At 47.2% G+C, this 23385-nt stretch overlaps 1 protein-coding gene across 1 annotated transcript in view; it reads right to left on the bottom strand.

Moving 5' to 3' along the window:
* Positions 1-23385, bottom strand: part of LOC137646142 (oxidoreductase NAD-binding domain-containing protein 1-like) — a 63555-nt gene that overhangs the window by 25401 nt on the left and 14769 nt on the right. Inside the window, exon 2 of the mRNA XM_068379350.1 lies at positions 17197-17412. Coding sequence (XP_068235451.1) covers positions 17197-17412 — 216 coding nt within the window. The remainder of the gene's footprint in view (positions 1-17196; positions 17413-23385) is intronic.

The raw sequence follows: 23385 nt of genomic DNA, 5'->3' as shown, positions 1-23385 counted from the left end.
TGTACAAACCAGTCCTTACTCAAAAGAGGATTGTATTGGGAGGCATCAAGATGGCGTTTGGAATAGAAAAATGTGCACTAGTTAATATAAAGAAAGGAAAAGTAACAAGGACAGAAGGGATAAAACTGCCAGATGGAAATGTCATCAAGGATATAAACGAACCAGGGTACAAATATCTCGAAGTAATAGGAGAAGCAATAAAACACCAAGAGATGAAGAAAACGAATAGAAGAAAATACATGTACAGAATCAATACTATAATGGAAGTCAAAGCTTAACTCTGGAAATGAGGTAAAGGCTCTAAACACATAGGCAGTACCAGTAATTAGGTATAGTGCTGGAATAGCGGAGTGGAAGAAGTCAGAGCTATGCAACATGGATAGGAATACTAGAAAGGTAATGAACATGTACCAAGCACCACTTCCGCAAACATTGAAGGGCTTACTATACTATGCAGTGAAGGAGGAAAACAACTCATCAGAATAGAAGATTGTGTACAGCACTGGAACAGTACCTTGGAGCTAATGTTTTTATGTTGACCAGGCTGACATGAGTCGTTTTATTGTTTATATAAGACATATCTGTTTTTGACGTTGTTAATAGTTTATATAGGACATATCTGTTTTGACGCTGTTACTGTTTTTAGAATGATATATTGTTAATTTATTCTCATCATTTATTTATTTCCTTATTTCCTTTCCTCATGGGCTATTTTTCCCTGTTGGAGCCGTTGGGCTTATAGCATCTTGCTTTTCCAACTAGGGTTGTAGCTTGGCAAGTAATAATAATAATAATAATAATAAGACTGGTGAAGATGAATGGCTAAAGAGTGCATGGGAAGAAAACTTGATAAAGGAAGATGAAGACCAAGAAGCGTATATATATATATTAAAAAAAAAAAAAGACAAAAATGTTATTTTTATTAGTAAAATAAATTTTTGAATATACTTACCCGATAATCATGTAGCTGTCAACTCCGTTGCCCGACAGAATTCTATGGAGGGATACGCCAGCTATCACAATACTAGAAGGGGGTGTACTTACCAGCGCCACCTGTGGCCAGGTACTCAAGTACTTCTTGTTGACACCTCCTCAATTATTCCTCGGTCCACTGGTTCTCTATGGGGAGGAAGGGAGGGTCGATTAAATCATGATTATCGGGTAAGTATATTCAAAAATTTATTTTACTAATAAAAATAAAATTTTTCAATATTAAACTTACCCGATAATCATGTAGCTGATTCACACCCAGGGGGGTGGGTGAAAACCAGTGTACAAGATTAAAGGATAGCTAAGTATCCCATATTTCATATAACAGTTATCTCAAATAACAATGAAATAATAAGTACCTGGTAAGGAAGTCGAATTGAACCGTTACTCTGCCTCTTTTTTAAGTTCGTCTTCCTTACTGAGCGCAGCGTTCCTCTTGGAGGCTGAATCAACCCAAAGGTGCCAAAGTATATGGGGTTGCAACCCCTACTAAAGGACCTCTACAAAACCTCTAACCCAGGCGCTTCTCAAGAATGAATAGACCACCCGCCAAATCAAAAGGATGCGGAAGGCTTCTTAGCCTACCGTAACAACCATAAAAACAACAATAAAAGCATTCAAGAGAAAGGTTAAAAAAGGTTATGGGATTAAGGGAATGTAGTGGCTGAGCCCTCACCTACTACTGCACTCGCTGCTACGAATGGTCCCAGGGTGTAGCAGTTCTCGTAAAGAGACTGGACATCTTTAAGATAAAATGATGCAAACACTGACTTGCTCCTCCAATAGGTTGCATCCATTATGCTCTGCAGAGAACGGTTTTTATTAAAGGCCATCGAAGTAGCTACGGCTCTTACTTCGTGGGTCCTTACCTTCAGCAATGCAAGGTCTTCCTCCTTTAAGTGAGAGTGGGCTTCTCTAATCAGAAGCCTTATATAATACGAAACCCCATTCTTGGACATGGGCCTCGAAGGTTTCTTGATGGCACACCATAAGGCTTCTGACTGTCCTCGAATAGGTTTAGATCTCTTAAGATAATATTTGAGAGCTCTGACAGGGCAAAGAACTCTCTCTAGTTCGTTACCTACCATGTTGGAGAGGCTAGGTATTTCAAACGATCTAGGCCAAGGACGTGAAGGAAGTTCGTTCTTTGCTAGGAATCCGAGCTGAAAAGAACATGTTGCAGATTCGGTCGTGAAACCAATGTTCTTGCTGAAGGCATGAACCTCACTGACTCTCTTAGCTGTTGCAAGGCAGACGAGAAAAAGAGTCTTGAGGGTAAGGTCCTTGAAGGAAGCTGACTGGAGAGGTTCGAACCTAGGTGACATAAGGAACCTTAAGACTACGTCTAGGTTCCAGCCTGGAGTGGATAGACGACGCTCTTTAGACGTCTCAAAAGACTTAAGAATGTCTTGAAGGTCCTTGTTGGAAGAAAGGTCCAAACCTCTGTGGCGGAGAACTGAAGCCAACATACTCCTATACCCTTTAATCGTAGGGGCTGAAAGGGATCTCTCATTCCTAAGATGTAGAAGGAAGTCAGCTATTTGGGTCACAGAGGTATTGGTAGAGGATATTGAATTGGCTCTACACCAGCTTCGGAAGACCTCCCACTTAGACTGGTAGACTCTACGAGTGGAAACCCTTCTTGCTCTGGCAATCGCACTGGCTGCCTCCTTCGAAAAGCCTCTAGCTCTAGCGAATCTTTCGACAGTCTGAAGGCAGTCAGCCGAAGAGCGTGGAGGTTTGGGTGCAACCTGTCTACGTGAGGTTGACGTAGAAGGTCCACTCTTAGAGGTAGAGTCCTGGGGATGTCGACTAGCCATTGAAGTACCTCTGTGAACCATTCTCTTGCAGGCCAAAGGGGAGCAACCAGCGTCAGCCGTGTCCCTTCGTGCGAGATGAATTTCTGCAGAACTTTGTTTATTATCTTGAACGGTGGGAATGCGTACAGGTCGAGATGGGACCAGTTCAGTAGAAAAGCATCCACATGAACTGCTGCAGGGTCTGGAACAGGGGAACAGTACAGCGGAAGTCTCTTGGTTATGGAGGTGGCAAACAAATCTATGGTAGGTTGACCCCACAAGGTCCAAAGTCTGTTGCACACACTCTTGTGGAGGGTCCATTCCGTGGGAATGACCTGATTCCTTCTGCTTAGGCGATCTGCTGAGACGTTCATATCGCCCTGAATGAACCTCGTGACCAGAGTGAGGTTTAGACCTCTTGACCAAATGAGGAGGTCCCTTGCGATCTCGTATAGGCTCCTCGAATGGGTCCCTCCTTGCTTGGAGATGTAAGCCAAGGCTGTGGTATTGTCTGAGTTCACCTCCACCACTTTGCCTAGCAGGAGGGACTTGAAGTTCAACAGGGCTAAATGAACTGCTAGTAGCTCCTTGCAGTTGATGTGGAGTAATCCCTGTTCCTCGTTCCACGTTCCCGAGCATTCCCGTCCGTTCAAGGTCGCACCCCAGCCCGAGTCCGATGCATCTGAGAAGAGATGAAGATTGGGGGTCTGAATAGCCAACGATAGACCCTCCCTGAGAAGGAGGTTGTGCTTCCACCACAGGAGAGTGGTCTTCATCTCTTGGGTGATTGGGATAGAGACTGCTTCGAGAGTCGAACCCTTGTCCCAATGAGCTGCAAGATGGAATTGAAGAGGGCGGAGGTGGAGTCTCCCTAGCTCGACGAACAGGGCCAGTGATGAAAGGGTCCCTGTGAGACTCATCCACTGTCTCACCGAGCAACTGCTCCTCTTCAGCATGCTCATGATGCACTCTAGGGCTTGGCTTATCCTGGGGGCCGATGGAAAAGCCCGAAAATCCTGACTCCGAATCTCCATTCCCAGGTACACAATGGATTGGGAGGGAATGAGTTGAGACTTTTCTATGTTGACTAATAGACTCAGTTCTCTGATTAAGTCCAAAGTCCAGTTGAGATTCTCCAGACAGCGACGACTCGTGGAGGCTCTCAACAGCCAGTCGTCTAAGTAGAGGGAGGCTTTGATGTCCGATAAGTGTAGGAATTTTGCTATATTCCTCATCAGATGAGTAAAGACCATAGGAGCTGTGCTTAGGCCAAAACACAGGGCTTGGAATTGGTAGACAACCTTTCCAAAAACGAATCTCAGGAAAGGTTGGGAGTCTGGATGAATAGGAACGTGAAAGTAGGCATCTTTCAAGTCCAACAAGACCATCCAGTCCTCCTGCCTGACCGCTGCTAAGACCGACTTCGTCGTCTCCATCGTGAACGTCTGCTTGGTGACATACGCGTTGAGCGCGCTGACGTCCAGCACCGGTCTCCAACCTCCTGTCTTCTTGGCCACAAGAAAGAGACGGTTGTAGAAGCCCGGGGATTGATGGTCCCGGACTATAACCACTGCCTTCTTCTGCACAAGTAGCGACACCTCCTGGTGCAATGCTAGCCTCTTGTCCTCTTCTTTGTAGTTGGGAGAGAGGTTGATGGGCGATGTGGTCAGAGGTGGTTTGAGGCAGAATGGAATCCTGTAACCGTTCCTCAGCCAACTGACAGACTGAGCGTCTGCACCTCTCTTCTCCCAGGCTCGCCAGAAGATCTTGAGTCTGGCTCCTACTGCTGTCTGGAGATGCGGAGAGTCAGTTTTTTCCTTTAGATGTCTTGGAGCCTTTCCTAGACTTGCTCCTGTAAGAGTCTGGACGGGAGCTTCCTCGGCTGGGGGCTCTACCACGAAAGGGCGGTATGAACCTCGTAGCAGGGGTATCAGCCACTGGGGAGCGATAAGTCTTGGGGACTGAGGTAGCAACCTTAGACTTACGAGCCGATGAGGCTACAAGATCGTGTGTGTCCTTCTGTATCAGGGCAGCAGACAAGTCCTTAACCAGCTCTTCGGGGAAGAGGAACTTCGAGAGCGGAGCAAAAAGGAGTTGTGACCTTTGGCAAGGTGTAATGCTGGAGGAAAGAAAGGTACACAGCTGTTCCCTTTTCTTCAAAACCCCTGATACAAACATCGACGCAAGCTCACCAGATCCATCCCTAATGGCCTTATCCATGCAGGACATTAATAGCATGGCAGAATCCTTGTCCGCAGGAGAGGTCTTCTTGCTGAGGGCCCCCAGGCACCAGTCTAGAAAGTTGAACATCTCAAATGCTCTAAACACTCCTTTCAGTAAGTGATCAAGGTCTGAGAAGGTCCAGCAAACCTTAGAGCGCCTCATTGCAGTTCTCCGAGGCGAGTCTACCAGACTTGAGAAGTCAGCCTGGGCAGAGGCAGGTACTCCCAAGCCTGGTGCTTCTCCTGTGGCATCCCAAACGCTCGCTTTCGAAGTGAGCTTAGTCGGCGGGAACATGAAAGAAGTTTTGCCAAGGTGTTGCTTAGTCTGCAGCCACTCCCCTAAGATCCTTAACGCTCTCTTAGAGGACCTTGCTAGGACTAGCTTAGTATAGGTGGACTTAGCTTGTTGTATGCCCAGCGAAAACTCAGATGGCGGAGAGCGGGGAATAGCAGAGACAAAGTGGTCTGGGTAAACCTCCCTAAGCAGAGCCAAGACCTTACGAAAGTCAATAGACTGTGGAGAAGGCTTGGATTCATCCACGTCTGACGAGGGATCCAGGTGTGCCTCCTCATCATCAGACGCCTCATCACCAGAGTGTAGCGAAGAGATCGGACAAGAATGCTGAACAGCAGAGTCAGAACGAGTAGGAACAATATTAGTGGTTTCCTCTTCAAGTAACTGTTGAGGGAGAACCTGAGGCTCAGACTGCAAAGGCTGAATAAAAGACGAAGCAGAAGGAAGGCGCATGGGTGGAGGAGGCTGACTCCTAGCATGAGTGGTTGAACCCAAGGTTTGCGCTTGCTGAGCGGTTGGCGGAAGCGGAGTAGCAAGTTCCTGTTCCTGTGGTGTGAGCGGAGCGTGATGAGGTTGAGGCTGCGCAGAACAAGGTAAATGTCTCGCAAGCTGAGGCTCCTGAGGCGCAAGGCCAAGGTGTAGTGGTGCTTGCCTTGTGGAGGGTTGAGCTCGCTGCAGCGAGAGCTGAGGAGACTGACTCATGGACGGGAGAGGTTGTTGTACCTCAACCGAGTGTTGCACCACTGGTGGAGCAGCAAGGGGAGGCGGAGGAAGAGAGGTATAATCCTCCTGATCCCATAGTAAAGGTTGCCTTAAAGAAGGCGGAGGCTGAACACCACTGGGAACAGCAAACTCAGAACGTGGCTCAACATCGTACGCCTGGCAGGTGGTACTGCGATCAGGCGGAGCAAGCGCAGGCGGAGCGAGCGCAGGCGGAGCGAGAGCAGGCGGAGGGAGTGTAGGCGGAGGCGGAGGCGCAACACTCTCAGCCCGACACTCACGCATCAAGTCCGAAAGCTGTGCTTGCATGGACTGTAGTAGAGTCCACTTAGGGTCGGCAGAAACTACAGTAGGCTGAGGTAAAGCCTTAACAGTCGAGCTCTGTTGTGGCAGAACCTTACTCCTCTTGGGCGGAGTGCAGTCGACAGATGACTGCGGCGAGTCAGAGCTGAGCCAATGACTGCAACCTGGCTGAGCACTCGCGGACTGGACTCTGCGTTTAAGTGGTCTCGAGACCTGAGACCAACGTTTCTTCCCTGACAGATGATCAGCGGACGAGAAAAAGACGGGCTCAATCGTCTGCAGGTGGGAGTGACGGTCTTTGGAAGACACGCCCGCAACCACCGAGGATACTTCTGTGCGCCTAACAAGGCCTGCCGAACCCTTATGCCCTTCGACATTGCTTCTCCCCTGGGCTTGGGAGCTTGCAAGAGGTCCCGGACTGGGAGGACGACTGGCTCGCACAGAAGTATCCTCACGCACCACACTGGCACTGACACTAGCACTTGGCACTGCACTGACACTAGCACTCGTCACAGCACTGGCACTAATTCCACCCACTGCACTCTTGACCTTAAGTTCCTTGACTTCGGCCATCAGAGACTTATGATCACTTACCACTGACTCTACTTTATCGCCTAAGGCCTGAATAGCACGCAAAACAACAGACATATCAGGCGGAGGGCAAACAGTAGGTTCGGGGGTAGCCACTACAGGGGTAGGAAAAGGTAGGGGATCATGAGGTGAGGAAAAAAGTGAAGAGTGAGAAGAACTCCTCCTAACTCTACCTCTCTCTAACTTAGATGAATATTTCAAAAGACGGACAAATTCCAGTTCCGAAAGTCCGGCGCATTCCTCACATCGATTTTCTAACTGACAGGGCCTGTCCCTACAGTCAGAACAAGCGGTGTGAGGATCTACCGAGGCCTTCGGAATACGCCTATTGCAAGACCTACATCGTCTATGGGAGGGGGCTTGCGAAATGTCAGACATCTTGAATCCAAAGAGTTAGCCAAAGGGGTTTCCAAAATCAAGCAAAAGATCGTTAACCGTTAATCAGGACTATATAAAAGCTATCTAGCTAATATAAGAAGGTTTCCAGTAAAGCGACAGCCGAAATCTGAGAGAATACTTCACCAATTAGCCGTGAACAAACTCGAAGATCATAAGCGTATCCCAGAACGTCTTGCCGGAAGCACGACAGAGGAATAATTGAGGAGGTGTCAACAAGAAGTACTTGAGTACCTGGCCACAGGTGGCGCTGGTAAGTACACCCCCTTCTAGTATTGTGATAGCTGGCGTATCCCTCCATAGAATTCTGTCGGGCAACGGAGTTGACAGCTACATGATTATCGGGTAAGTTTAATATTGAAAATGAAGAATTGGTCAGTAGGGAAACAACATAGTAGTGGCTACAGAGAGGAGAACTTAAGAAGGTAATTGAAGGGATGATAATGGGAACACAAGATCAGGCCTTATGAACAAGATATATTCATTGAGCACTATAAGGAACTAACAGCTCGTCAAAGTGCAGGAAATGTATAGCAAATAAAGAAACCATCAACTACATTGCCAATGAATATTCAGCACTTGCTCAGAATCAATATAAGAAATGACATGATACATTGGCTAAAGCTCTCCATTGGAGTCTCTGTAGAAAATATGAAATACAACGCAACAACACATGGTACGAAAATCTACCACAAGCTGTGGTAGAAAAGGATCAGGCTAAAGTCTAAACTATTCTGGGACTACAGTATAAGGAAGGACAGGGTGAAACAAGCACATCGACCAGACCTCACTCTGGTTGACAACAACCAAAAAGGTATCACCCATAGATGTCGCATTACGGTGAGACTCCAGAATAGAAGATAAGGGGAGAGGAACGAACTGAATTGAGATAGCTATGGAATATGAAGGTAGAAGTTGTACCAATAATCATAGGAACACTAGGGCCCACATCTAAGTCACTGAAAAGGAATCTTGAGAAGATGGGGGATGACATAGCCTCAGGACTTGTGCAAAATCGCATGCTACTTGAAACAGCACATATAGTAAGGAAAGTAATGGATTCCTAAGGAAGCTGGATGTAACCCAGAACCTCAAACTATAAACCACCAGTCTCTGTAGACTGTGATTCACAAAACAATAATAACATATCCAAGGTTCTCCAATCTATTTTAGGCACAAAAGGTCAGTTAAATATTCTAAATGTAAAGCAAACATTAATATTTGATTTACAGTCCAGTATCCATATCATCATAAATAAATACCCACACAATTGAGCATGTCCTCCAGGTGTTAAAAGTAGCTTATTTAGTAAGGCAGTACAGTAGTTTGCATGGTTATTAAAAAACGGATTTTGAGCGAAGCGAAAAATCTATTTTTGGGTGAGATGGCCATGTCGTCCTGATGGAAGTTCCTAAAGGGTAGCTTCCTTGGGTATATATAACTAAGGCGATATTCCCAGAGAATTTATCTTAAGGTACCCAGAATTCTAACTCCTGGAGCGAATATCCCTAATAAAAGAACCATGGATATCGTGAAATATCAGAGGACGTATTCTTGACACGCCACATAGCAATCTGCACCCTGAACAGAGTTAACACTTCGAAGGGGTCAATTGGCAAGAAAACGAAAAAGAAAAAGAAAAGGAGAGCCGCTCGCAAGGTATCTCTCCTCTCCCGTTTCGTAAGCGTGCATTGCGCCGCTCACGGCGCCATCTGTATTCCTTGTAGCGATACACGAGGTGCTACAGATACTGTATGTAGGGAGGGGACCTACAGCCCTTTAAAAGAAAGGGAAGGGCGGGTCCATCAGGACGACATGGCCATCTCACCCAAAAATAGATTTTTCGCTTCGCTCAAAATCCGTTTTTTGTGCTCAAGCCATGTCGTCCTGATGGAAGTATACCAGAGCATTACTGTATCTGTGGATTCTCAGAACGTGCCGTACTCCCTGAAGGTATTTCCCGGCCAACTAGACCTAGAGACCTAAGATGTTACCGTCATACATCCTTTCAACTAACCATAGACCATGTTAGTGCTTCCTGCCCCCTACAGGGAAGAGTCCTACTAGACTCTGGAAAAGTCTCGAAGAGTACATATACCTATGTATGAATAACAGACAAGCCAATATAGTGGTCTCACCCTATATCATGTAAAGCATAGTTTGTAAAGAACCACTGAGTCAATATGAAATATCAACCAGTTCTCCGTTCAATACCGGATTGGACAAAGGTTTATATCCGAGTAGGCGGAAAACTTGCACATCCGCCACCGTCCCCTCAGGGCATGGAGTCCTCCCGCCAAGGGAAAGCATAAACCAATGCAAAGAATGCTTGCATAAAGGAAAAATCTATTAGAATTATCCCAGATAAATATACATAGAACGTATTGCAAAATTATATCAAATAAATTGACACAGGTGAAGGAGACGCAAGGTTCCCAAGAACTAGTTTATTGACAAACAATAAATAAAACAGGTTAAACAACCATTATATAAATATAAGAGGAGGATAACCAACAAATAAGCATAAGCATGATAGTAAACAGAAACTTGTTTATCTGAAAGAAAAACATTAGCGCCACTTTTAACATACCGAGGTATCAAAATTATAAAAGTCTGAATTACTAATCAGTTACATTAGCGTTGGAAACGCTCGGCACACATGTCTGCACTTATGCTAGGTTCACCTTTGAAAGTGGAACAGTCAATGTGGGCAACCCAGTGCCCTCACACTTAGTTTGTAGAACAGTTCGTAACTACACACTCACCCCGGAATTAATCGTCCCAATTAAATCCACTGTTCCTCGCAGAGTTAAACAGCAGGGTTAACCACACAACCCACTGCTACCACAGACCTCTTTAGTTGCTCCACTTGCTTTGCATAGTGACGAAAGAACACTCTGGAAGACTTCCAGCCAGTGTATGAACGAAGATGTTCAAAATCCATACAATTAAAGAAATTTAAGGATGAGCCAACCTTCCTCGGATCGTGACCTGCGGGTGTACAGTACTGTCTGGATCCGCTCTGCGAATAAAATAGGTGATTTTCGCCCTAAGTTGTTTCAGCGATAAATTTGAGCCTGATGTTTCTCCCCTGAATAGTTGACTACCCCTGAAGTCTGAAGTTCTATGAAGATAGACCTTTAGGCATTCCACTGGACATAGAGATGCATCTTCTTTCAGAGGGCAGATTCTCCAGGGACCCCACCTGTTGGTGGGTAACTCGTTCTTGGCGAGAAACGTAGGATCCGGAAACAGGTTCAGTTCTCCCCCATCTAAGAACTGAACACGACCCTCCTCTCTCAAGAGGGCTACAATTTCACTAACCCTGGCCCCCGACGTGAGTGCAAATAGGAAAATAACTTTTTGGGTCAAATCCTTTAAAGCACACTCCTCATTGTTCAACAGCGAAGCGAAATGAAGAACTTTATCTAAAGAACATGAAATGGGCTTTGGAGGTGCTGATGGTCTGAGCCTAGCACAAGCTTTCGGAATTTTATTAAAAATATCGTTAGCGAGGTCGACCTGGAAGGCATATAAAATGGGTCTTGTCAAAGCAGATTTACACGTTGATATTGTGTTGGCTGCCAACCCTTGACCATGGAGGTGGATGAAGAAAGATAAGCAGAAGTCCGTCGAGATCTTTTGCGGATTCTTCGCCTTGACAAAGGCCTCCCATTTCCTCCAAGATGACTCATATTGCCTTCTAGTAGATTTGCACTTATATTCCTCTAGGAAGTCTATACTGTCTTTCGAAATCCCGAAACGTTTTCTCACCGCTAGGGAGAGAAAATCATGAGCTGCAGGCTCCGGGTTTTCTGTGATGAAGCGCAGACAGTCGACTTCTGAACTCGCTGGGTCAGAACTGGATCTGGTAACGGTAGACACTTCAGCCGTAGTTCCAATGCCAGAGGGAACCACACGCTGTTCGGCCACTTGTGAGCCACTATTGCCGCTACTCCCTTGAAAGATCTCAGTTTGTTGAGGACCCTCAACAGAAGGTTGTGAGGAGGGAACAGGTAAATCCTGGACCATCTGTTCCAGTCGAGGGACATCGCATCCACTGCTTCCGCCAAGGGATCCTCGTACGGGGACACGTAAAGGGGTAACTTCTTGTCTTTTGTCGCAAAGAGGTCTATCTGCAGTTCTGGGACTTGACTCAAAATGAAGGAGAATGATCCTGCGTCTAGGGACCATTCCGACTCTATCGGTGTCAACCTGGATAGAGCGTCCGCTGTCACATTGCGGACTCCTTGAAGGTGAACTGCCGACAGGTACCACTTCTTCTTTTCCGCCAGTCGAAAGATGGCCAACATCACCTGGTTGAGTGGTGGTGACCTCGATCCTTGTCGATTCAAGCATCTCACAATCACCTCGCTGTCCAGCCCCAACCTTATGTGGATCGAGCGACGAGGGGAGACTTTCTTCAAGGTAAGGAGTACTGCCATAGCTTCCAGAAAGTTTATGTGAAATGTCTTGAATAGATTGGACCAAGTCCCTTGGGCCTTCTTCCGATGAGAATGACCTCCCCACCCCTCCTTCGAGGCGTCTGTGTGAATAGTCAACGAGGGGGGAGGTGGCTGAAGAAGTACCGACTTCTTTAGTTGCCTGACTTGGGACCAAGGCCTGAGAAGCGTACGTAGACGAAGCGGAACTGGTCTTATCAGATCTCTTCGCGCGTTTGATGCATAACTTCTCCAAACTCCGGTTGCATCCTTTAGCTGTGCTCTTAGCACCGGGTCTGTTACTGAAGCAAACTGGAGAGAACCCAACACTCTCTCCTGTTCGCGTCTTGATATCCTTTCGGAATCCAGAAGTCTCTTGACAGAACCAGCTATCTCCTTCCTCTTCTTCGCCGGGATGGAGAGTTGGTGTGACACTAGGTCCCAGTGGATTCCCAACCACTGGAACTTTTGAGATGGAGAAAGTCGAGACTTTTTTCTGTTGATCTTGAAGCCTAGATACTCTAGGAACTGGATCACCTGTAGGGAAGCTTGCAAACATTCTGTCTTGGATGCTGCCCACACCAGCCAGTCGTCCAGGTAGGCTACCACCAGGATTCCCTTTAGGCGTAATTGTTTGAGAGCTACACTCGCAAGCTTCGTGAAGATCCTTGGGGCTATGTTTAGCCCGAATGGCATGGTTCTGAAGGCGTAGAGTCTTCGATGTAGCTTGAACCCTAGGTAGGGGGAGAGTTGGCGATTGATTGGAACGTGCCAATAGGCGTCTGACAAATCTATGGAGACGGTAAATGCCCTCTTGGGCAGTAAGGTCCTTATGTGTTGCAGTGTTAGCATCTTGAACTTGCAGTTCACTATGAACTTGTTGAGTGGCGACAAGTCCAGAATGACTCTGAGTTTTCCTGAGTCCTTCTTGGGAACACAAAACAGCCTCCCTTGGAATTTGATGGACTTTACCCTTCATATTACTCTTTTCTCCAACAGTTCTTGAATGTACTCCTCCAGAACGGGGGTGGAGTGTTGGAAAAATCGAGGGCACGGGGGTGGAGTGCTGTACCAGCTCCAACCCAGTCCATTCTTGAGTAGGCTGTGGGCCCAGGGATCGAAGGTCCACCGATCCCGAAAATTCTGAAGTCTCCCTCCAACCGGTATCATCTCACTTTGACTGCTGTTGCCCTGAGGCCTTGCCTCCCTGACCGCGACCACCCCTGAATCCCCTCCCCCTTGAGGGGCGTCTAGACGAGCCTCTGGCTGCTCCTCTAGGCTTCGCTCGAAAGGTAGTTGACTGCCCTTCGAACGCTGGGTTAAATGCCGGAGACTGCGTCGACACGGCTTGGGGTACCCACTGGTACATGGTCGGGGTTTGTGCCACCATCTGGGGCACTGTAGGCATAGGAAATTGCTGTTGCTGCTGCTGTCTGAATGGCTTGGCTGGCCGAGAGGGTAGCCTAGTCTTCTTAGTCTTCCTCTTTGGTTGGGGACCCTCATCCGGGGAAGACTTTCTCTTGAGAGATAGGCCCCACTACTGGAGAAGGTTTCTATTCTCTGTGGCGGCCTTATCTACAACCTCTTTTAGGGAAGAGGTCTTTGCCCCAAATGTTGGAGGAGATTAGCTTCCTTGGCTCGTGCCTCACCGCAGCCGAGGCGAACACGAACTCCTTACAAGCCCTCCTAGCTTTGACGAAGCTGTAAAGGTCCTTCGTCACTGTGACTAGGTGTGTCTTAGCCACTACCATGAACATCTCATGGACCTTGGGGTCACGTGCCATTGTCTCCAGAGTCGTTTGATGAGACATTGAGGCAGCCAGTCTTTCTTTTGTCTCAAGCTCCCTTCGCAAAAGAAAGTCAGACAGCTTGGGGAGGTTCTCACCGAACTGACGTCCGGCAATATCAGCCTCCAACTTCCCGACTGAGAAGGTAAGATGGACGTCCTTCCAGTCCTTGTGGTCCATGGGTAGGGCCAAAGACAAAGGTTTACACTCCTCCAAGGAGGGGCATGACTTACCTGCCTCGACTGCTTTCAGCACAGCCGTAAACCCTTTCTGCATAAAGGGGAAGGCTCTAGAAGGAGAGGACACAAAGGAAGGGTGCTTCTTACTCAAAGCAGGTACCTTTGAGTTTGTGAAGCCCCTCTCTTTCATCGAGCTTGACAGTAAAGCTTGAGCCTTAGCGTGGTCCAAAACTATGACCTCCTTCGGCTTTGTTTCTTCCTTTGAGGCTGGTTCCTTCCTTAGACGGACATAACAGTCCGGATACGACTCCTTGCTGGGCCAGAATTCCACCTCCTCAAGGGGGACTGAGCCCAACTTCTCCGAAATGACGATTTTTCCCGTCGTCATAGGCATGTGCTCAGCATACTTCCAAGGGTTAGCATCTGAGCACAAGGGAAGGTCTTTCACGCTGAGCTTCTTCTGGGGCCCACGTGATGCTGCAAGTCTCCGCATCCCCAGCTCCATTGCAGCCGCCTTCTCATTATTCTCCCTCTGCATCTGTTGGATCATTCCAACGATGGAGGAAAGGGTCTTTCCCAGCTCTTCTGGGAGAGAGGACGATGTTGAGGGAATAGGTTCAGGGGCCTGAACCGGAGTAGCCGACACCTCGTTGACCTCTTCCTCTTCATTGTCTGGAGCCTGCTCTTCATCCTGGTCTTCTGCCAGTAGGTCATCTTCCAGACGCTCGGACACCTCCGACATCCTACCGTCCAATTGGATGTCCTGCAGGGCGTCCGCGACTTCAGCATCCACAGGGATCTGAACCACTGGTATCTCCACTTGAGGCTGGGGAATCACTGCCTCAGCTGACGCCCTGGGGAAAAGGTAAGCCCTCATCTTCTCACTTGGAAGATAGGGCCCAAAAGTGTTCTTCTGAAAGCCCCTTACCCAGGTACGAAGCTTCTCCCTTGCTGCGTCCCTTGACTCAGCCGTCTTAGGGGAATCAAAAGCCTCAGTAATCAGGTTTGTGCACAAGGTACATACCTGCGGGTCCCAATACCGAAGATCACCTTTGGAGACTGCGCAGGCTGCGTGCCTCCTACACAAATCATGTCCACAGAAGTTCTTGCTGCGGACGTTGCAGAAAACGCTTCCACACTTCGGATGGTCCTCCTGTAAAGAGAAGAAAATTCCATGAGTATCAAGTGAACTACGTATCACTGGATATACATAGCTTAGCATAACTAAACCAGAAAGGAAAGACACACACTTGTATTTCCTGCACAGTCAATTGCTGCAACCTTCCAGATAATAAAATCGTATGGTTAATCTATACTAGAGCAACCAATGAATAATTTCCAGAGGAAACAGGTGTAGCTCACACCCAAAAAGGTGATTTTAAAATGCTTGATAGTAGACAAGAAAGAACTCACTTTCTTTATCTGTAAGGTTACACCAAAGGGCTGTGCAAGATAACACAAAAGTGTTAGAAAAACTTAGTGTTGTAACAAATACTATACTATAGTTTTCTCCCTACAGTATATACTATACTGAAAAATACTGGCTACAGTATAGAAGGTAATGTGCCGGCTGGCACACACCTTAACTAGTTCCAAGTATACTACTTATAAACTATAAGGCGGAAGAACGCTGGTTTGAATGCATGAGCCGGCCGCTAAACAACAACCACACCTGGCTGCCGGCCACTAATCGTATCGGCCAGCAGACAATGGTGTGATATATAGCCGGCCGGCAAAGGTATACAACCAATGCCGGCCGGCAGCAAAAGAACCAGAGAACTCCGACTGCCCGGCTGCCGGCCACTCAGGCCGGCAGCCGGGCTAGGGTACAACACTAGAAGAAAAACAGAATGGATGCCGGGATAAGAGACTGTACTACCTCATACCCCGCAGCCAAAAAGAGTGCACATAAGGAAGGGGAGAATATAACTTCAGGCTTCCTGACCAATGCCATCTGGCTCTACAGACAAACATGGATGAGAGACCAAGGGAGGTCCGGGCAGCACTCAAAGCAGAAGACCCTTGCCGGCCGGCAAGGGACTGAGTCAACCCCACATCCTAACCTATGCTAGGTACAGATGTAGAATGACGGACAGGAATGCAATGGATAGGCCATTACAAAGGAAAGAGGGGGAAAGGGAGAACAGGGTCCTGCCAACCTTGCTCTAGTAGTGAATCACCTGCAGCCAAGAAAACTCATCTTAGCCTATGGGAGATCCGAGGAGGGAGGCCAGCAATACTTGCCAACTCCCACGGAACCAAAGCAAGGAAGGCGTTGTTATTCACAGAAAAGAGGATCTCATCCTCCACACCGAGAACAACAACACTGGACTAGTCTGCTAGATCACAAGAAGAAGGAATCATCTCGTACAGAAACTTTCGAAAGTGAACTAAGGAGGCTAAGCCTCCTATGTCTGTTGTCAGTCTAGCAAGGGAATCTCAACCACAAGCTAGACATAAACAGACTCAGACTAAGAACTCTGATGTCCTGCCCCCTCCCTGAAGCCAGACTTACTGGAAACAGGAAGGAACAGAAACACCCTAATATAGTTGTATCCAAGGCTTAAACAGAGGGAAAGGGATTGCACACCTTCTCCGAAGAGAAGAGAGCAACCGGGGAGTGTGAGAAAGTATACTAAGGCCCCATAGACAACTAGCCTAGGCGCAAAGAGAATCGATTACCTAAATCACCGAAACTCACTCGTATACTATCTTGGAAGAAAATCAACATAATCTTAAATGTATAAAACTGCCTAAAGCTTCAATAGAATTTTAAAACACTCGGAAATCTGAATATCATGCAGGAAAGTACTAGGGCCAACAGCGTCCAGGACGCCTCCGGTAGGCAACAGCTCTTGTAACAACGATAACACTATCAAATCACTTTTAAAATTACCAAGAGCTTACATTTATACATAAAAGAAATAATACTCAACTTATCAGAAGCAGAAGAAGTTGGAGAAAGCATTATGAGTTGAAAAAATTCAAGAATTGCGAGAAACACAGGGAGAAAACACCGAGTTGTTGAGCTACGCAAAAAGGAATACAGATGGCGCCGCGAGCGGCGCAATGCACGCTTACGAAACGGGAGAGGAGAGATACCTTGTGAGCGGCTCTCCTTTTCTTTTTCGTTTTCGTTTTCTTGCCAATTGACCCCTTCGAAGTGTTAACTCTGTTCAGGGTGCAGATTGCTATGTGGCGTGTCAAGAATACGTCCTCTGATATTTCGCGATATCCCTGGTTCTTTTATTAGGGATATTCGCTCCAGGAGTTAGAATTCTGGGTACCTTAAGGTAACTTCTCTGGGAATATCGCCGTAGTTATATATACCCAAGGAAGCTACCCTTTAGGAACTTCCATCAGGACGACATGGCTTGAGCCCAAAAACATAATTTATAATTTTCATATAAAACTGTCAATTCAATTCTAGAGATGTTTCATGCCCAAAATAGTTCAAGGAAATGATATTTACCATTGGCCTGCTCTGAAGGTAAACTTGGGGTTATCAATTTTCAAAGTGACTCCTTTAACAGCAGGTGACTCTTGTCTCACATCCGTGACAACTGCTTCAGCTATGACTGGAAGACGAGAATGCTTGGCAGTGAATTGCAAATGTTTCCCCGCTCCACTAACTCCATTATGTAGTCCTGTTTGTGCTTCAAGCTTCCGAGGTGCCGTGGAGAGAAACCTGAATCCAGAAATATACGATCATGATTAATATATGCATCACAACAGCTATTAGTCAAAAACAATTGGGGAATTAAGGTAAACAGTACTGTACTGTACTACAAAATTGTAACAGAAATGGTTATAGTGGATATATTTATATTGATAACTCTTAAAACAATAAGGTTGTCATATTAACATCATAGATGGTTCCTTTCTAAACAATGTATAGTACTACAATTAGCATAATTAAGCAAGATGTTGTTCATTAATTCAAACACATAAGATTGCAAAATTTTTACAAATAAAATACACTGACAATCTCAAAATAGGGAGATTATCGTACAACCTCACGAAAAGGGAAAATATAAAATAAATTATCCTCATGCAGTACTAAAAATGTTATTTTTATAATAAAATAAATTTTTGAATATACTTACCCGGTGATTATATAAGCTGCAGCTCTGCTGCCCGACAGAAAAACTCTACGCTCGAAATCCGCCAGCGATCGCTATGCAGGTAGGGGGTGTACTTCAACAGCGCCATCTGTCGAGCAGGTACTCAGTACTCAATGTAAACACAGAACTCAATTTTCTCCTCGGTCCACTGGGTCTCTATTGGGGAGGAAGGGAGGGTCCTTTAATATATAATCACCGGGTAAGTATATTCAAAAATTTATTTTATTATAAAAATAACATTTTTCAATATTAAACTTAGCCGGTGATTATATAAGCTGATTCACACCCAGGGGGGTGGGTAGAGACCAGCATTAATTGTTTACATTATTATGAGCTAAGGATTTCGTATTTCATTTTAGCAGTTATTCAAAATAACAAACATAAAATAAATAAGTACCTGGTAAGGAAGTCGACTTGAACAATTACTCTGCCTTTTTTAAGTACGTCTTCCTTACTGAGCCTCGCGATCCTCTTAGGATGCTGAGCGACTCCTAGGAGCTGAAGTATCAAGGGTTGCAACCCATACTACAGGACCTCATTAAAACCTCTAATCTAGGCGCTTCTCAAGAAAAGAATTTGACCACCCGCCAAATCAACCAGGATGCGAAAGGCTTCTTAGCCTTCCGGACAACCCAAAAACAACAATAAAAAACATTTCAAGAGAAAGATTAAAAAGGTTATGGAATTAGGGGAATGTAGTGGTTGAGCCCTCACCCACTACTGCACTCGCTGCTACGAATGGTCCCAGGGTGTAGCAGTTCTCGTAAAGAGACTGGACATCTTTAAGATAAAAAGACGCGAACACTGACTTGCTTCTCCAATAGGTTGCGTCCATTATACTCTGCAGAGATCTATTTTGTTTAAAAGCCACTGAAGTAGCGACAGCTCTAACTTCATGTGTCTTTACCTTCAGCACAGCATGGTCTTCTTCATTCAGATGGGAATGAGCTTCTCGTATCAACAGTCTGATATAATAGGAAACTGCATTCTTTGACATAGGTAAAGAAGGTTTCTTAATAGAACACCATAAAGCTTCTGACTGTCCTCGTAAAGATTTAGTTCGACTTAAATAGAGCTTAAGAGCTCTAACAGGGCATAAGACTCTTTCTAGTTCATTTCCAACCATATTTGAAAGGCTTGGAATGTCGAACGATTTCGGCCAAGGGCGAGAAGGTAGCTCGTTTTTGGCTAGAAAACCAAGCTGTAAAGAACATGTAGCCGTTTCAGATGAAAATCCGATGTTCCTGCTGAAGGCGTGAATCTCACTGACTCTTTTAGCTGTGGCTAAGCAAACCAGGAAAAGAGTCTTTAAAGTGAGATCTTTAAAGGAGGCTGATTGTAGTGGCTCGAACCTTTCTGACATCAGGAATCTTAGTACCACGTCTAAATTCCATCCAGGTGTAGCCAAACGATGCTCCTTCGTGGTCTCAAAAGACTTAAGGAGGTCCTGTAGATCTTTGTTGTTGGAAAGATCTAAGCCTCTGTGACGGAAGACTGTTGCCAACATGCTTCTGTAACCTTTGATAGTGGGAGCTGAAAGGGATCTTTCTTTCCTCAGGTATAATAGGAAGTCAGCTATTTGGGTTACAGAGGTACTGGTTGAGGATACTGATACCGACTTGCACCAATTTCGGAAGACTTCCCACTTCGACTGGTAGACTCTAAGAGTGGATGTCCTCCTCGCTCTAGCAATCGCCCTGGCTGCCTCCTTCGAAAAGCCTCTAGCTCTAGAGAGTCTTTCGATAGTCTGAAGGCAGTCAGACGAAGAGCGTGGAGGTCTGGGTGTACCTTCTTTACGTGTGGCTGACGTAGAAGGTCCACTCTTAGAGGAAGAGTTCTGGGAACGTCCACCAGCCATTGAAGTACCTCGGTGAACCATTCTCTCGCGGGCCAGAGGGGAGCAACCAACGTCAACCTTGTCCCTTCGTGAGAGGCGAACTTCTGCAGTACCTTGTTGACAATTTTGAACGGGGGGAATGCATAAAGGTCTAGATGTGACCAATCCAGTAGAAAGGCATCTATATGAACTGCTGCTGGGTCCGGGATCGGTGAGCAATATATTGGGAGCCTCTTGGTCATCGAGGTTGCGAAGAGATCTATGGTAGGTTGGCCCCATGTGGCCCATAGTCTCTTGCACACATCCTTGTGTAGGGTCCATTCTGTTGGGATGATTTGACCCTTCCGACTGAGGCAATCCGCCATAACATTCATATTGCCTTGTATGAACCTCGTTACTAGAGAAAGGTTTAGATCTCTTGACCAGGTGAGGAGGTCCCTTGCGATCTCTTACAACGTCATAGAATGGGTCCCTCCTTGCTTGGAGATGTACGCCAAGGCCGTGGTGTTGTCCGAGTTCACCTCCACCACTTTGCCTTGAAGGAGGGACTTGAAGCTTTTCAAGGCCAGATGAACTGCCAGTAGCTCCTTGCAGTTGATATGTAACGTTCTTTGATTCGAGTTCCACGTTCCCGAGCATTCCCGACCGTCTAGTGTCACACCCCAGCCCGTGTCCGATGCGTCCGAGAAGAGAACGTGGTTGGGGGTCTGAACAGCCAGGGGCAGACCCTCTCTGAGGTTGATACTGTCCTTCCACCAAGTCAGTGCTGACTTCATCTTCTCGGATGTGGGGATCGAGACCGCTTCTAGCGTCTTGTCCTTTTTCCAGTAAACAGCTAGATGAAATTGAAGGGGACGGAGGTGTAGTCTCCCTAACGAAACGAACTGTTCCAGGGATGATAGCGTCCCTATCAGACTCATCCACTGTCTGACTGAACATCGTTTCTTCTTTAGCATGTTCTGGATGCATACCTGGGCTTGACTTGTTCTGGGGGCCGACGGAAAAGCCCGAAAAGCTTGACTGTGAATCTCCATCCCTAAGTACACTATAGTTTGGGATGGGACCAGTTGGGACTTTTCCATATTGACCAGGAGACCCAATTCCTTGATCAGATCTAGAGTCCACTTTAGATTCTCCAGACAGCGACGACTGGAAGACGCTCTTAGAAGCCAGTCGTCCAAATAGAGGGAGGCTCTGATATCCGCTAAATGCAGGAATTTGGCAATATTCCTCATCAGCCTCGTAAATACAAGAGGAGCCGTGCTTAGGCCAAAGCACAGGGCTTGAAATTGGTAGACAACCTTGTCGTAAATGAATCTCAGAAAAGGTTGGGATTCTGGGTGGATGGGGACGTGAAAGTATGCGTCCCTTATGTCTAAAGAGACCATCCAGTCTTCCTTTCTGACCGCTGCTAGAACTGACTTTGTGGTCTCCATGGCGAACGTCTGCTTTGTGACAAAGACATTCAGCGCACTGACGTCTAGCACCGGCCTCCACCCTCCTGTCTTCTTTACCACTAAGAAGAGACGGTTGTAGAAGCCCGGGGATTGATGGTCCCGGACTTTGACTACAGCTCCCTTTTGTAGCAAGAGAGACACTTCCTGCTTCAAGGCTAGCCTCTTGTCTTCCTCTTTGTACCTGGGAGAGAGATCGATGGGAGACGTTGCTAGAGGGGGTTTGCGGACAAACGGGATCTTGTACCATTCTCTTAGCAACTTCACAGATTGCGCATCTGCGCCCCTTTTCTCCCAGATCTGCCAGAAGTTCTTGAGTCTGGCTCCCACTGCTGTCTGAAGAAGGTGGCAGTCAGACTCTGCCTTTAAAGGACTTGGTACCTTTCTTCTTCCCACGTCTCCCTTCGGCACGAGCACCTCCTCTGCTGGAGGCTCTGCCACGAAAGGGCGGAATGAATCTGGACGCTGGAGTGTCCATCCTGGGTCTAGATACGGTAGGCAAAGGGGTGGCTTTGCGGGCAGAGGACGCAACCAGGTCATGGGTGTCCTTCTGAATCAAGGAGGTAGCAATCTCCTTTATCAATTCCTCTGGGAAGAGGCACTTTGAGAGAGGAGCAAAAAGAAGTTCCGATCTCTGACACGGTGTTACTCCAGCTGACAGGAACGAGCAAAGGTTTTCCCGTTTCTTGAGGACCCCGGAAACGAACGAAGCCGCAAGCTCACTGGATCCGTCACGTATGGCCTTGTCCATACAGGACATAATGAGCAAGGAAGTTTCCTTGTCCGAAGGGGAGATCTTCCTGCTCAACGCTCCCAAACACCAATCCAAAAAGTTATAAACTTCGAAAGCTCTGAACACTCCTTTCAACAGATGGTCTAAGTCTGAAGGAGACCAACATATCTTAGAGCGTCTCATGGCTAGCCTGCGGGGAGAGTCTACTAGACTTGAGAAGTCGCCCTGGGCAGAGGCAGGAACTCCCAAGCTGAGAACTTCTCCCGTGGCATACCAGACGCTCGATCTGGAAGAGAGTCTCGCAGGGGGAAACGTAAATGCTGTCTTCCCAAGGTTCTTTTTGGACTGCATCCATTCTCCCAACACTCGTAAAGCTCTCTTAGACGAGCGGGCGAGGACGAGTTTCGTAAAGGCAGGTGCGGATGACTGCGTGCCTAAAGCGAACTCAGATGGAGGAGAGCGTGGGGCCGCAGATACAAACTGATCAGGATACATCTCCCTGAACAGTGCAAGAACTTTCCTAAAGTCCAAGGAGGGTTGCGTGGTCTTGGGTTCGTCGATGTCCGTATGCGGGTCGTCAATGTGTGCAGCGTCGTCATCATCAGAGAGTCCATCATCTGAAAACTGAGGAGGAAGCGGCAAAGGAGTAGGAATCGGCTGGTCAGCTGAGTCCGGCAGCACGGGTGCACGCGTGACTGAACCGGACGCAACGTCATGGAACTGTTGCCCAGTCTGTGAACTGGCAACAACCATAGCAGCGCGGGGACGCAAAGCGTCTACTCCAGACTGTCTAGTCTGCTGTGGGCGAGTAGAGGTATCCACACTGGGTTGCGGAGGTTGACGCACCGCGTCAAAACAAAACAACTTAGGTTGTTGTTGTAACTCGCGAACGTCAACGGAAGGTTCCGTGCGTCGCTGAACGTCAACATGCGGCTGGCAGGGTACACTGGAACGCATGGGTGGCGGGACTCTCACAGCTGGAGTGCGGGAGAAGGTAGCCTCAGCGTCCACTAGACGCACAACCGTGGGTGGTTGTAGGCTAGAGGTTGGTGCAGCGTCAACCTTCTCCGCACGAAAGTCCTGCATCAATGACGTTAACTGTGCCTGCATGGTCTGCAGCAAAGACCACTTAGGGTCTACAGTAGCAGGTGCGGCAACAGACGGTGTTACTGCCTGATGCGGTACCGCTTTGCCTCTCTTAGGAGGTGAACAGTCACCGGAAGACTGCAGCGAGTCCAAACTGACCCAGTGGCTACAACTGGGCCGTTGGACTTGCGCGGAAGGGACCGACTTGCGCTTAAGAGGCCGCGAGACCTTGGTCCATGGTTTCTTTCGAGAAACCTCTTCCGCAGACGAGGAATAAATGGGCTCTCTCGTCTTCGTGTGGGTGGGGCGATCTTGGGTAGATACGCCCGAAACCACGGAGGGAACGTCTGTTCGCTGATTAAAGCCTCTCGAACCCTTTGGTCGTACGACATTGCTTCTCCCCTGGGCTTGGGAGCTTGCAAGAGGT

Source organism: Palaemon carinicauda, chromosome 8 (assembly GCF_036898095.1).
Source record: "Palaemon carinicauda isolate YSFRI2023 chromosome 8, ASM3689809v2, whole genome shotgun sequence".
NCBI lineage: Eukaryota > Metazoa > Arthropoda > Malacostraca > Decapoda > Palaemonidae > Palaemon > Palaemon carinicauda.
The sequence above is the reverse complement of the archived record's forward strand: the minus strand, read 5'-3'. Positions and strand labels throughout refer to the sequence as shown.